The sequence below is a fragment of the Nicotiana tabacum genome, chromosome 1, assembly GCF_000715075.1.
Source record: "Nicotiana tabacum cultivar K326 chromosome 1, ASM71507v2, whole genome shotgun sequence".
In the NCBI taxonomy this organism is placed as follows: Eukaryota; Viridiplantae; Streptophyta; class Magnoliopsida; order Solanales; family Solanaceae; genus Nicotiana; species Nicotiana tabacum.
In genome coordinates, this window is record NC_134080.1 from 28,130,582 (window position 1) to 28,146,344 (window position 15,763).

Here is a 15,763-nt window from a genome sequence, read left to right on the forward strand (position 1 = left end):
GTGCCAATTCCCTTGGTTATTAGAACCCAATTGCCTTGGTTATTCTGAGAACGCCATTGATTTTGATTGGAATCTCAGAAATTTCTCTTTTGTCCTTGGTAATTTTTCACAAATTGTAGCTCTTCTTCTTGCTCTTGATAGAAATCATCTTGATCAAAGCTACCATCATTTATGCATAATTCTCTACGCGGGATTGAAATTATGTACCCTTGGTCCTCTTCTTGTTGGCCAAAATATTTACGCTCTCCATAACATGAAATTTCTTATGAGCTTGTACTTGATGAAGTTCGGCCTTAGCAAATTGAGTCATGGTTGTTGTCAATTCGATAATAGCTTGCACATGGTCTTGCAACACTTTATGAAGATGGATCATGTTGGGGTCATCTTGGGGAACATTAGCGGGATTGCCAAGCAGAAGAAGTTTCTGTCATCTCATCAAGAATTACATATACCTCTACATAAGGTGTTGTCATAAAGTTTCCTCTGGCCAACTGATTGACCATATATTTGTTCGTAGTATTTATACCACAGTAGAAAGCTTGTTGGATCATGTTGTTAGTCATATCATTATTTGGGCACTGCTTCACCATTTTATGATACTGCTCCCAAATTTTATGCAAAGGTTCATTGGCATCTTGCTTCAAAGCTAATATTCCATCCCAAAGAGTAGCCATGTTCCTGGGAGAGAAAAACTTTGAGATAAACTTTGCCGCCAAATCATCCCAAGTATGGATAGATGATTAGGCAAGTGTTCCAACCAATCCAAAGCCTTGCCCTTAGTGAGAAGAGAAAAAGTCTTAGCCTCAAAGCATCTTCCGAAATATTTGCTTGTTTGCTCCCCCAACACGTATCCACAAAACCCTTCAAATGCTTATAAGCATTTTGACTCGGTGCCTTAGTGAAATAATCTCGTTGTTCGAGTAAAGTAAGCATCACATTGGTAATTTAAAAGTTTTCTGCCCTAATGCAAGGGGGAACTATGTCACTTGCATAACTTTCGTTGGGCGAAATCCGATGTTACACTGCTTGTGGTTGTGGTTGTGGTGGTAGAGGTAAGGGGGGTCGAGGCACTTTGTCTTGTTGAACACGGCCTCAGCGATTTTATTGTGGAGCTTGAGGCTTTCATCAAGTTGCTCCTCTTCGCCATCCACCTCTCCCAATGGCAAATTTCAATATTCGTTGTTCGCCATTTGGTACCTATTATCACTTCAACAAATTAGAATCACGAAAATAAAAGAAGATATTCAAGAAACAAACTCAAGTATCTAGCTAACACCGTAAAAGCTCCCTGGCAAGGATGCCAAAAATTGATCACATCTAATCCACACTCAATATTAAGTAGGAAACGGTCATTGCAATTATATTACCCAAATTGAGTCGAGGTTGAATTCCACAGAGAGTTTAAGATCGATATTAAAGTAAATACTCAAGAAGAGAACGTGAAATAGCTTAATTATAATTTCAAACAATGTGGTTGATTGTTATCTAAGTTAACAACTAAGAAACTAGACTAAGTAATAACAACTAGAGAATTAAATATTTTTGGTGTTTTAAATAAATTAAGAGAAAGCCTAGGGATGTAATCTTCACCTGGGTGTAAATGAAATGGGTATACTAAGTTAATGCTTGCCGGGTAGATCGGGGTGTATTATGGCTCTCAATTCTTAAGTACCCACTTAATACATCTCGGTCATAGAGTGGTTCCAAATAGGCTTTTTCAAGTCCACATGGGTAGCAATCTGAGCAATCGCCAAGTCGGATTTTTTCTATCTCTTGTTCAACTCTTTTAAACAAACTAGTCAAATCCTTAACTAGCTCAATTTCTTGTTAGCCAAGCTTTTATAAACTAAGCTCCTCTTTCTCATGTAAGAACTAAGTCAAATAAGTATGAATCAATGTTTGTAGCCATTAATTCTAGATATAAAGCATAAAAAGGCTAAATAACAAAGAAAAGGTCAAATGTGAAAGAAGAATGAAAAACTTGACAGTTTAAGTATATTCCAATTCAGAAGATAAAGTGAAGGGAGCAAAAGCTCATGTATATGATGAACATGAATTTGAAAAATAGTATAATAACCTCCAGAAAAAGAAAAAAAAAGCATATGTTGAGAAAGCTGATAAAGGGTTTTGAATTTAACAAATTATAAAAAATAATTACCGCCAGTGGAATTGTATTATTCCAAAAGAATACATTACGAGCAATACTAGGTAAGGAGAGTCCATAAATACACATGTAGTGCATGTGATAAAGTAGTAAAAATGTGTGAAAAATTTCTGCTGCAAGCAGCAAATGTCAAAGAAACCAAGAAACATATGATTGATTCCACTCTGCTTTATTGTGCTCTCTAGAAACACATAATTTTTATGGTCAGGCATCTTCTTATACAGAGAATGAATGGAAGGTGTACTTCAAAAATAATTTTTAAGTCTTTGTTTAACTTTAATGGAATGGTCTTAACTTCAAAAATAATCTCCTTTTTTATTTTTCTCATTTAACTTACTTTTTCATAACTTACTACGATTGTATCTGACATATATTTGTCAATCTATTTTCAGAGATCTCTCTCCTTCTATAATCACCCCTGCCATCCATTTTGTTTCAAGTATTTGCCTAGGAGAAGACAGCCACAAAGAGGTACATGGGTCTTAAGGAGTTTTCGTGGTTGAACCCAAACATTTTGATGAACTAATCAATGAAAAAAGAAACAAATTAAGATAAAATAAAATGATTGAAAGGTAAAAACATCTTAAACAGCATGTAGTGAGATTATAATTCAGCATGTTCCTAATTCAACGCCAAATTTGATGTGTTTACTGCTTAATTTCGCATGTTCCTGATTCAACGTTAAATTTGATGTGTTTACTGCTTAATTTTTAATAGCCTCCGAAGAACCCACCCATTTGTAGAGCTGCCCACTATTTGATGTGAAAATGGGTTCTCCATCTTCAAGTCACGGGCAAGTCCACCTTCCAGCTCCAACAATGGCCATCTAGGTTGCCTTTTTTGGCTACATAAATGAATATTTCTATCTAGAGTTTGACCGCATTTTTGGATTCAAACTTATTTCATCTTGCATTTATTCCTACTTGTTGCAATTACCATTTCTTCTTCAGTCGTTCTCTAGCCGAGGGTCTATTAGAAACAGTCTCACTGCCCTTCCAGGTATAGGTGTAAGACTGCGAACATATTACCCTCCCAAGACGCCACTTATGGGAAACTACGGTTTGTTGTTGTTGTTATTGTTGTTGGAATGGTCTTAACGCCATGGACTTCCAGTAGCTATTCGGAAAAAAAAATCCAAATTTGGGTAGTATCTGGCTTGACTTCTTTGTGAATGTAATATGAAGAATAGAACAAAATTGTCGTCACTTGATTGCTCTGGTGCCAAATTAGTTCTTATTTCAATTCTTTATTTTATAAAATCATATTTATTTTGTTATGTGACTTACTGCTATTGAGGGCGTGAATATGTGTTTTATTTCAATCTTTTAATTAATCGGTGTTGACTTGCTTTTTATAGGTGCTAAACACTTCTCCTCACATGGTGATTTTTGGAAAGGAGAAGATTGGCTATTGGACTGCTGACTACCTCTTACTAACGATGAACTCAAATGTGCTTGTGATGTATTTGCAAAAGAAAACATTCTCTACGATATTATGTCTACAGTATTAGAATGATACTAGAGAATGTACTATTTTGCAAAAATATATAGTAGATAAAAGTCTTTGGTTAAGCTTACTAGCAGTGGCGGAGGCAGGATATTTGCGAAGGGGGTTCAAAAATTTTAAAAGTCAAATACACAATGAAGCTAGCCAACCAAAACCAAAAAAAAAATAGATGCTAACAGATTTTATTAATAGAAAGAGAAGTTCTCAACACAAAGATAGTGTTAAGATAAACATATCATAGTAACAAGACTTTCAAAAGAGAATACAAAAAACAAGTCTTGTATTAGTTACAAGGACCTAATGACTAATGAGATCAACAAAAAACAACTAAGTACATTATTACAACTGCACTCGACGGGGTTTCATATCTTGAAATGTTTTAATAATAGCATCATTAGAAATACTATCAAACACATTTTTTTCTACATAAGGCACCAAACAACCGCTAAAGAACTCATCATTCATTCGACTTCGTAAGTCATTCTTGATAAACTTCATCGCCGAAAAAGCTCTTTTAACGGATGCGGTAGCAACGGGCAGAAGCAAAGCAAGTTTCACTAAGCGAAATACAAGAGGATAATTTGAATGCTTCTTTGTCTGAACTAATCTTTTTGAAAGATCACAAAGTCCATGTAGATCGGAGAATCTTTCATCAACATCACGAACATCAATAATATAACTTGCAAGTTGATTCTCAAGAGCACCCATACTAAATTCATCAAAGTCATCAGGATATAACTCAGCCATTCTCATTATTTTCCTGATGTCAAAACTTGAAAATGAGTTAATTGGATTCAAACAAGCAATTCCATGAAGCAAATGAGTTGTCACTTCGTCAAAACGTTCATTAAGTTCTTGAATTTGCCAATCAATAATTTTGCAAAATACATCAACCCGATAATGATGTAAGACTGTACAGTCATCAGGTTTACGACGTGATCTTAAAGAACTAACGTATAGCTCATCAAACTGAGGTATCAAAATATCATATTTGATACAAAATGCAGATATCTCCGCAATAAGAGAATTTCATTCCTCTTTCCTTAACTTTTGCAACCTTTTCTTTGCTACTTCAACAAGTAGCATGGAGTTTGCAATGTCTTGCTCTTTTTTTGTAAGCATTTATTGAGCTCATTTGTGATTGATAAAATATCTCTCATCAAATGTAACATGAATGCAACCTCAAATGTTTGACAAGCCCTGAGATATCCCATTGCCTTGGATCTTTCATCTGTAGAATGTGCATCAAGAACAAGCAATTCAAGAACATCGAGAATAGAGCCAAATATCAGAATAAAATTATTAAAAGATTTAAAGTGAGATCCCCAACGAGTATCACATGCTCTTGAAAGACCAAATTCTTGATTCAAGCCCCGACCGGTTGTAAGCTCAGCCATATCTAATGCCTCTTGAATTCTTTCTTTTTTAGATTCTCGAAATTCATCCATACGCTTAAACAAAGATCCTAATATATTCAAAATATTGGAAACCAATACTACAAGTTCCCCCACTTAAAGACATGTCTTAGAAACCGCAACAAGGGTAAGTTGGAGTTGATGAGCAAAACAATGAATGGAATGAGCCGATCTACTTTCTCTCTTAATCAACATTTAAGGCCATTAATCTCACCTTGCATATTGCTTGCCCCATCATAATATTGTCCACGTACATATGATAGACTTAAGGAGTGTTGATCAAGTAAATTAACAATTGCACTCTTCAAAGATGAAGCACAAGTATTTTGAACATGAACTACATCAATAAGTCGCTCCATCACAAATCCCATTCTATCAACATACCGTAAGACAATCGCCATTTGCTCTTTGCGGGACGTATCAAAAGATTCATCAACTAGCAAGGCAAAGTAATCACCATTTAGTTCCTCAATTATAGCTTTAGTTGTTTCTATCTTACATGCAGTTACAATGTCTTTCTGAATTATTGGAGAAGTCATTTGATCATTTTGAGGAGCATGTTCCAGTACATAATCACGAATGTTATCACATACTTTTGCATACCATGAGAGAGTTTGAAGAAAATTACCCCTACTAAGTGAAGACTTAGATTCATCATGACCTCGAAATGCTAATCCTTGAGTTATAAGAAGCCTTACTACATTAACTGAAGCAGTTAAGCGAATCCAATACTCATGCTTAAGTTGATTAGATTGCCTCTCAAATGAAGATTGAATAGACCGTTGTTGCCGCAAATCTTGGCATTTCTTTTTTGACTCATTGTGAATGCTACTCGATCCATGTTTATCAAAACTTTTCTTTTTATGCCAACTCTTAAACCCTATACTTGAAAATACATCACCTCCGCCTTGATGAATATTATTATCTTTAAATAGATAACAATACAAACAATAGGATGCATCTTTACTTACACTGTACTCCAACCAATCATGATATTCATCATCAAACCATTTAGGATTAAATCGACGCATTGATCCAGAAAAATTTGTTTTAGGAAAGTTATGAAGCTGAGGTTGACAAGGACATTGTCGAAGGTATTCTCTCCTAATAACATCACGATGATTTGGATGGAAGTCCAAGATTTGAGTTCTTTCCCTCGGATCAAACTTTAAAGAATCCAAATCAAATTCATTAGAAGATGGTACTTCTAAATGGTTGATATTCTCCAACTGGATAGGTTGAGTATGAGAAGCCAAATTTGGTTTTAGTGCTTTGGTAAAATACCTCTTCACTGAATTTTGAGACTGAATTACAAAGAAGGAATGTAGTTAGAACAAAATTACCTAACCATCTTATCAAACAACAAGTGTGCATTACTGTAAAAACAAAATTGCAGAAGGAAAGTGTTATAAATCATAAGTAATAACTTATAACTTATCTGTTGGTTGCCATACGGATTTCTAAGCTATGTTTCAATCCAATACTGAATCTAGAAATAGAGAAAGGTTATTTACATTTTAAGTTTACCATACACTAAAACCAAAAAAAAATTCACCATAAACTCTTTCTTTAATCTTCTTTTATCTTGTTTGAATATGTTAAAAAGACAGAGAGGTCAGTGACAGAACAAGATTCATTAACCTAAATTTAAGAATCAACAATAAAACATTAATAAAATTCTGAAAAAGTTAGAAAGAACAAGTAATTTACCTGGGATGCCAATGCCATGATAGATGAAACGCCGGCGACAGGGCGGCGACTGGCGAGGCAATGGAGAGAATTGAGACGCGACTGGTGAGGTAGAAAGATCGAAGAAACAAAGAGTGGGTGGCACCAACGAAGAGAGAGAGAGAGAGATTTAGGGATCTTTTAACCCAAAATCCCTATATTAGAAAAAGAGAAGCAGTCACGTTTTTAGGGGAAATGGACTTAAAAGAGAAGACGAGAAACGACGTCGTTTAAAATTAAAAAAAAGGGCCTGAAGTGAAAAGAATTAGATTGTGACTGACTGAAATTGAACGTGCGAGCTGCTACAAAATCTGAACCCCCTTAACCACTAAGCCAAGCTTTTGCCTTGTGTCAAGTGGGTTCAACATATTATATCTATACGAAAATATTAAAAATTACCCTATATAAACAGTGTAATTTTCCGACGAAGGGGGTTCGGATGAATACCCTTGCGCTTCCCTAGATTCGCCCCTGCTTACTAGTTATGACATTTGTACAGAAAATGATCATGTATGTCATGTTCTGCCCTTGCATAATTTTTTGATCTTTTCTTTCTACATTTTTATGTCAAAGCAAATAAATAGTCGTAACGATCCGGCCGGTCGTTTTAAGAATTAATGCCCCAATCCCTTATTAACTACTTTCCCCATCTTTGTTTCTGCTATTTTGATTTGTCGGGATGTTTTGTTTTGAGTTTCGGAGTGTTTTGGGACACTTAGTTCCTAAAAGAGAGCTTAAGCTTTAGAATTTGGACCGTAGTTGGAGCAGTGTGAAGACGGGCTCGAAATGGGATTCTGTCGATACCGTTAGATCCGTTTAGTGATTTCGGATTTAGGGATGTGTTCGGATTGTGTTTTGGAGGTCCGTAGTTTATTTAGGCTTGAAATGTCGAAAGTTGAATTTTTTAAGTTTTCGGTTCGATAGTGGAATTTTGATATCGGGGTCGGAATGGAATTTTGGAAGTTGAATTAGCTTCGTAGTGTTGAATGTGACGTGCTTGCAAAAATTTCAGGTCATTCGGACGAGGTTTGATAGACTTTTTGATCGAAAGTGTAATTTGAGAGTTTTTGGAGTTCTTAGGATTGAATTCGATGTTAATTTGGTGTTTTAATGTTGTTTTGAGCGTTCCGAAGGTTGGAACAAGTTTGAATGATGTTTTAGGATTGGTTGGCATGTTTGGTTGAGGTCCCGAGGGCCTCAGGTGTATTTTGGATGCTCAACGGGTCATTTTTGGACTTAGAGAATTGCAGAAAATTGCAGCAGGTCTCCAGTTCTGGTTTTCTTCTTCACGTTCACGAGTGGGGTCTCGTGTTCGCGAAGAGGAGTTAGGGCTGGTGGAAGTTTAAACCTTCGCGTTCGCGAAGGTGCTCCTGCGTTCGCGAGGCTGTGAGGTCTTATACCTATGCGTTCGCGAAGATGGTCTCGTGTTCGCGTAGGAGGGGGAGGATGATCACCGTGTTCGCGACAGGGACATATCGTTCGCAATGAAGGAAACTGGACCAAGCAAAGTTGTGTTTCGCGAATGCAAGGGTCCATCTGCGTTCGCGAAGAAGGATTTATCTAGGCAGAATATAAAATTTCAATGTCGAGGATTAGTCATTTTTATCAAAACTAGAACTTGGGAGCTCGGATTTGAGCGAGATTTTGAGGGATTTTCAGAGATTTCGATCGGGTAATGATTCTCAACTCCTTTTTGCTTATAACCCATTAATCTAAACATGAATTCATCATCTAATTTCGGATTTGGGGTGAGAAATTGGAGAAAATTTTGGAAAAGTTCTTAGACCTAAATTTCGAGTTTTGATTAGGGATTTGATATCGGATATGGAAAATTTTAGTATGGTTAGACTCGCAAGTGAATGTGGGTTCATAATCCGTAACTTTTACCCGATTCCAAGGCATGGACCCGGGGGCATTTTGGTCATTTTTCTTAATTTCACGTATTAACTTAGAATTAATTAGTGGAATCAGTTACTTGAAGTTATATTTACATCATGCAATTGATTTGAATAGATTTAGGTCATTTGGAGTTGAGTACTCGTGGCAAGAGAGTGGTTTAGGGTTGATTTTGAGCTGGTTCAAGGTAAGTGGCTTGACTAACCTTGTATGGGGGAACTCCACTTAGGATTTGGTATTGTTGATATTTGAAATGCCTTGTACGTGAGGTGACGAGTGCATACTTGTGCTAATTGTTGAAAATCATGTTCTCATTAAGTAACTTTAATTGTGTTTCCTTTCCTATTTATACTACTTACAATTTAAGCTTGTTGTTAGCTTAGGGAAGCATGTCTAATGGACTTAATTGCTTTACTTGCTCAAACTGCCTTATTTGGATTATGTGCATCATGCTATGTTAGAAATACCTGTTTTACCTTGGTATGAAATTTGAATTTAAATGAGTATTCTTCGTGTTGCTGCTGTGAATTTTCTTTGGGACTACGGGACTGTATCCCGGGAGATCCCCCTGCCTGTTTACTTTGGGACTACGGATTTGTATTATGGGAAATCCCCTACACATATATTGATTTGGACTGTAGTGTAGGATACCGAGAGATCCCCAGCACGTATATTGAGGATACTAAGAGATTCTTGAAATACTAAGAGATCCCCAGCACATATATTGAGGATACTAAGAGATCCTCGGAATACTGAGAAATCCTCGGTTGTTATCTCTGTGTTGAGTTGTATTCCTTTTGTGATTATTTTGTCTCTGTTATAGTTGTTGTTATTCTTATTATCCTATGTTACTTCATACTGTTAGCATTTAATTATATTGTCGTATTCTTTACTGTTTTATCTCGTTTTCCAGCAATAATCAGTAGGGCCCTAACCTTCCTCGTCACTACTCGACCGAGGTTAGGCTTGGCACTTACTGAGTACCGTTATGGTGTACTCATGCCCTTTCTGCGCATGTTTTTCATGTGCAGATCTAGGTACTTTGACTAAGTCCTACTACCCTTGAGGCGAGGCGATTCTCTAGAGACTTCGAGGTATATCTTCCACGACCGCAGACCGATGAGTCCCTTTCCATTCTCTCTCATAGTATTAGCCCTTCTGTATTTACTTTTGTTTAGACATTCTGGAGTTAGACACTTGTAGTTATTCAACAGCTTGTGATTTATGAGATTCCGGGTTTGGGAAGTTGTTTAGTTTTTAAGATTTTTTGTTAGTATATGTCGAGCGGCATCTTAAACATTTCTATAATTACTTATCTTCAGTTTTTATCCATTTTTCCGCATTTTGTTTCTTTTTCCACAATTGTTAGGCTTACCTAGTCATAGAGGCTAGGTGTCATCATGACAATTCACGGAGGGAGAACTTGGGTCGTGACAAATTGATATCAGATCTTTAGGTTCATAGAAGTCATGAATCACAAGCCGGTTTATTAGAGTCTCGCGGATCGGTACGGAGATGTCTGTACTTATCTACGAGAGGCTATGTAACTATTAGGAAAAGTCCATTTATATGATGTTGTGCGAGATTTTTGATATCACAATTCTAAACTTTTGTCTTCTATTCTCTCACAGATGGTATGGACATGTGCTACCAAAGATGATCAGGAACTCATGCCCCCTACTGGAGCCGTTAGAGGCCGGGGCCGGGGTAGAGGCCGAGGACGCGCACGTGGTGCAGCCAGAGCACCCGCGCGAGCTGCCACCGAGGTGCTACCAACAGTTCTAGCTGGAGTCCAGGCACCTGATACGCCTACTGCTACTACTACTCTAGCTCTCCAGGAGACTATTGCACAGTTCATGAGCATGTACACTACTCTGGCTCAGGCAGGGTTGCTTCCCCTTGTTGCAGCCACATCTCAGGCCGAGGGAGGAGCACAGACTCCCATCGCCCGCACTCCTGAGCAGCGAGTGCATGTTGATCAGGTCCTAGATATTATTCCTGTACAGCCTATAGTCCCAGATCGGCCCGAGGACACGGCAACGGCTTCCGAGGATGAGCAGCTAAGGCTTGAGAGGTTCAAGAAGTACAAGTCTCATGTATTCAATGGTCTAGCATCAGATGATGCTCTGGGATTTCTAGATGAGTGCTACCATATCCTCCGTACCATGGGTATATCAGGATCGAGCGGGGTTTCCTTCACTACTTTCCAGCTTCGAGGAGCTGCCTATGAGTGGTGGCGTACCTATGAGTTAGACAGTCCGGATGAGGTAGCTTCCCTGACTTGGACTCAGTTTTCAGATATGTTCCTCAGAGCCTCAGGGATGCATGGCGCGCAGAGTTTGAGCATTTGCACCAGGGTACTATGACTGTCTCGGAGTATGTTGTCTGTTACACTAGCTTGGCTAGACATGCCCCAGCCTTGGTTTCTACTGGTCGCGAGAGTGTTCGCCGGTTTATTGAGGGGCTTATTCCCAAAATCAGGCCTTGCATGGCTCGTGAGTTGGAGATGGATATTTCTTATTAGCAGGTGGTGAACATTGCTAGGAGGATAGAGGGTATGCATGCTCGGGACAGATAGGAGAGGGAGGACAAGAGATCTCGAGAGTCAGGCCATTATTTTGGTGCCCGTGCTCCAGCTGCAGTTCATCATGGTAGGGGTTATATGAGTCGCCCCGTTCATTCAGCTCTTCTAGTAGCCAGTGGTATTCCAGCTCCTCCTATGCCCCAAGAGCCTTATTATGCACCTCCAGTATCTAGTGCGTCTCATGTGCGGGGTGCTTTCAGAGGTCAGTCCAGTAGACCTGGCCCGAACCAGTCACACCTACATGTCCTCCCAGAGATTTTTTTGAGTGTGGTGACACACGCCATTTGGTGAGAGATTGACCTAGACTTGGGAGAAGTGCACCTCCACAGACTTCTTAGCCACAGCGTGCCCCGCAGAGTTCTCAGGCTATGGTTACAGCTCTAGTTGCTACCCCACCTGCTCAGCCAGCTAGAGGTGGAGGTCGGGGATGTAGAGGTCGCCCTAGAAGGGGAGGCCAGGCCAGATATTATGCCCTTCTTTCCCGTATCGAGGTTGTCGCCTCCGATTCTGTCATTATAGGTATTGTCCTGGTTTGTCATAGAGATGCATCGGTTTTATTCGATCCAGGCTCCACTTATTCTTATATGTCTTCTTATTTTGCCCCGCATTTGGGTGTATCTCGGGATTCTTTGAGTTCCCCTATTTATTTTTCTACTCTTATGGAAGATTCTCTTGTTGTGGACCGCGTTTATCAGTCGTGTGTGGTTTCTCTTAGTGGTTTTGAGACCAGAGTTGATTTATTATTACTCAGCATGGTAGATTTTGATGTTATCTTGGGAATAGACTGGTTATCGCCCCATTATGCTATTCTTGATTGTCACGCCAAAATCGTGACGCTGGCTATACTAGGTGTACCGCGAGTAGAGTGGAGGGGTACCTTAGATCATACTTCCAGTAGAGTTATGTCATTCCTTAAGGCTCAGCGTATGGTTGATAAGGGGTGTGACGTGTATCTAGCTTATGTGAGAGATTTCAGTATTGATACCCCTACAGTTGATTCAGCCTAGTAGTACAGGATTTTTCTGATGTGTTTCCAGCTGATCTTTCGAGCATGCCGCCCGATAGAGATATTGATTTTGGCATTGATCTGTTGCCGGGCACTCAGCCTATTTCTATTCCTCTGTATCGTATGGCCCCTCCTGAGTTGAAGGATCAGTTATAGGAATTGCTTGATAAGGGTTTTATTCGGCCCAGTGTATCAACTTTGGGTGCTCCTATCTTGCTTGTGAAGAAAAAGGATGGTTCTATGCGTATATTCATTGATTACCGCCAGTTGAACAAAGTTACAGTGAAGAACTGTTATCCTTTTCCTTGTATTGATGATTTTGTTCGATCAGCTACAGGGTACACGAGTGTTTTCTACGATTGACTTGCGTTCAGGTTACCATCAGTTGAATATTCGGGAGCCAAATATCCTGAAGATTGCTTTCAAAATTCGGTATGGTCATTACGAGTTCCTTGTTATGTCATTTGGGCTGACCAATGCCCCGACAGCCTTCATGCATTTGATGCACAGTGTGTTCCGGCCATATCTTGACTCATTCGTCATTGTCTTTATTGATGATATTCTGGTATACTCCCGGAGTCGGGAAGATCATGAGCAGCACCTGAGGACAGTGCTTCAGACTTTGAGGGAAAAGAAGTTATATGCAAAGTTCTCGAAATGTGAGTTTTGGTTGGATTCTGTGGCATTCTTAGGCCACGTGGTATCGAGTGAGGGTATTCAGATGGATCCAAAGAAAGTGGATGAAGTGCAGAGTTGGCCCCGACCATCCTCAGCTATAGAGATCCGCAGTTTTCTTGACTTGGCGGGTTATTACCGTCGATTTGTTGAGGGGTTTTCATCTATTCCAACCCCTATGACCAGGCTGGCCCATAAGGGTGCTCCGTTCCAGTGGATGGAAGAGTGTGAGGCAAGTTTTCAGAAGCCCAGGACAGCTTTGACTACAACCCTAGTTTTGATATTGCTTACAGGTTCGAGGTCTTATACTATCTATTGTGGTGCCTCGAAGATTGTCCTTGGAGCGGTATTGATGCAGGACGGTAGGGTGATTGCCTACGTGTCCAGACAGTTGAAGGTACATGAGAAGAATTATCATGTCCATGATCTCGAGTTAGCTGCTATTGTTCATGCCTTGAAGATCTGGTATCATTATTTGTACGGTGTGCCATGTGAGATTTATACTGATCACCGATGTTTGCAGCATCTGTTCAAGCGGAAGGATCTTAATTTGCACCAGAGGAGATTGTTAGAGCTGCTGAAGGACTATGATATCACTATCTTATATCATCCGGGCAAGTCCAATGTGGTGGCCGATGTTTTGAGTCGCTAGGCAGAGAGTTTGGGGAGCTTGGCTTATTTACCAGCAACGGAGAGGCCCATGGTGATGGTTGTTCAGGCCTTAGCCATCCAGTTCGTGAGATTGGATCTTTCGGAGCGCAGTCAGGTTCTAGCTTGCGTGGTTTCTCAGTCTTCCTTATTTGATCGTATCCGGGAACGTCAATTTGATGACCCTCATTTGCTTGTCCTCAAGGACAAGGTTCTGCATGTAGATGCCAGAGATGTGACTATTAGTGATGATGAGGTATTGAGGATGCAAGTTCTGGTATGTGTACCTAATATTGATGGGCTTCGGGAGTTGATTTTAGAGGAGGCCCATAGTTCGCTGTATTCCATTCATCTGGCTACTGTGAAGATGTACCAGGATTTGAGACAGCACGATTGGTGGAGGCGGATGAAGAAAGATATAGTTGGGTTTGTAACCCGGTGTCTTAACTTCTAGCAGGTGAAGTACGAGCACCAGAGACCGAGTGGGTTGCTTCAGCAGATAGAGATTCCGGAGTGGAAGTAGGAGCGAATCACCATGGACTTCTTAGTTGGGCTCCCATGGGCTTTAAGATAGTTTGATGCCATTTGGGCAATTGTGGATCGGTTGACCAAGTCCGCGCACTTCATCCCTATATGTACTACCTATTCTTCAGAGCGATTGGCGGAGATTTAGATCCAGGAGATTGTTCATCTGCATGGTATTCCAGTTTCCATCATTTCAGATAAAGGTACTCGGTTCACATCACGGTTCTGGAGGGTCGTATAGTATGAGTTGGGTACAGTTGAGTACAGCATTTCACCCTCAGACGGACGGACAGTTCGAGCGCACTATTCAGATTCTTGAGGATATGCTCCGTGCGTGTGTGATTGAGTTTGGAGGGTCTTGGGACCAGTTCTTTCCATTGGCGGAGTTTGCCTACAACAACAACTATCAGTCCAGCATTCAGATGGCACCGTATGAGACTTTATATGGTGGGCGTTGTAGATCCCCGGTGGGTTGGTTTGAGCCGAGTGAGGCTAGATTATTGGGCACAGTCTTGGTTCAGGATGCTTTGGGGAAGGTTAAGGTGATTCAAGCTAGACTCCATACAGCCCAGTCCAGACAGAAGAGTTATGCGGATCGAAAGGTTCATGATGTTTCCTATATGGTTGGAGAGCGGGTTCTGTTTCGGGTTTCACCTATAAAGGGCGTTATGAGATTTGGGAAGAAAGGAAAGTTGAGTCCGAGGTTTATTGGTCCTTTTGAGATATTGCGGCGTGTTGGGGAGGTTGCTTATAAGCTTGCCTTACCTCCCAGTCTAACAGGAGTTCATCTGATATTTCATGTTTCGATACTTCGGAAGTATCACGGTGATCCGTCGCACGTGTTGGATTTCTGTTCAGTTCAATTGGACAAGGACCTAGTTATGTTGAGGAGCCAGTGGAGATAATGGACAAGTAGGTTATAAAGATGAGGTCAAAGAACATTGTATCAGTGAAGGTTCAGTGGCGGGGTCAGCCGGTCGAGGAGGCAACCCGGGCGACCGAGCAAGATGTGCGCAGTCGTTACCCTCATCTTTTTACTACTTCAGGTATGTCTCTATGCTCGTTTGAGGATGAGCGAATATTTAAGTGTAGGAAGATGTAATGACCCGGCCGGTCGTTTTAAGAATTAACACCCAGATCCCCTATTAATTGCTTTCCCCGTGTTTGTTTCTGCTATTTTGATTTGCCGAGATGTTTGGTTTTGAGTTTCGGAGTGTTTTGGGACACTTAGTCCCTAAAAGAGAGCTTAAGCTTTAGAATTTGGAATGTAGTTGGAGTAGTATAAAGACTGCCTCGGAATGGGATTTTGTCGGTTCCATTAGCTCTGTTGGGTGATTTCAGGTTTAGGGGCGTGTTCGGATTGTGTTTTGGAGGTCCGTAGCTTATTTAGGCTTAAAATGCCGAAAGTTGAATTTTTGAAGTTTCCGGTTCGATAGTGGAATTTTGATATCGGGGTCAGAATTGAATTTTGGAAGTTGGATTAGCTCTGTAGTGTTGAATGTGACGTGCTTGCAAAATTTCAGGTCATTCGGACGAGGTTTGATAGACTTTTTGATCGAAAGTGTAATTTGAGAGTTTTGGGAGTTCTTAGGCTTGAATCCGATATTAATTTGGTG

General features: G+C 40.0%; 1 protein-coding gene across 1 annotated transcript; it reads right to left on the reverse strand.

The window, feature by feature from the left end:
• Nucleotides 1-4,009: 4,009 nt before the first annotated feature.
• Nucleotides 4,010-6,813, reverse strand: LOC107779584 (uncharacterized). Its single transcript, XM_075218634.1, has 4 exons — nucleotides 6,796-6,813; nucleotides 5,300-6,389; nucleotides 4,852-5,135; nucleotides 4,010-4,639 (listed from the first exon to the last, which is right to left on the reverse strand). The coding sequence occupies exons 1-4, from the start codon at nucleotides 6,811-6,813 to the stop codon at nucleotides 4,010-4,012; spliced, it is 2,022 nt and encodes a 673-aa protein (XP_075074735.1).
• Nucleotides 6,814-15,763: the final 8,950 nt, after the last annotated feature.

Coding starts and splice junctions, on each gene's coding strand:
- LOC107779584 (XM_075218634.1), bottom strand. Junction 5,136..5,299: donor TGGGGCAAGCAATATGCAAG/GTGAGATTAATG, acceptor TGAATATATTAG/GATCTTTGTTTAAGCGTATG. Junction 4,640..4,851: donor GGGCTTGTCAAACATTTGAG/GTTGCATTCATG, acceptor TTGATACCTCAG/TTTGATGAGCTATACGTTAG.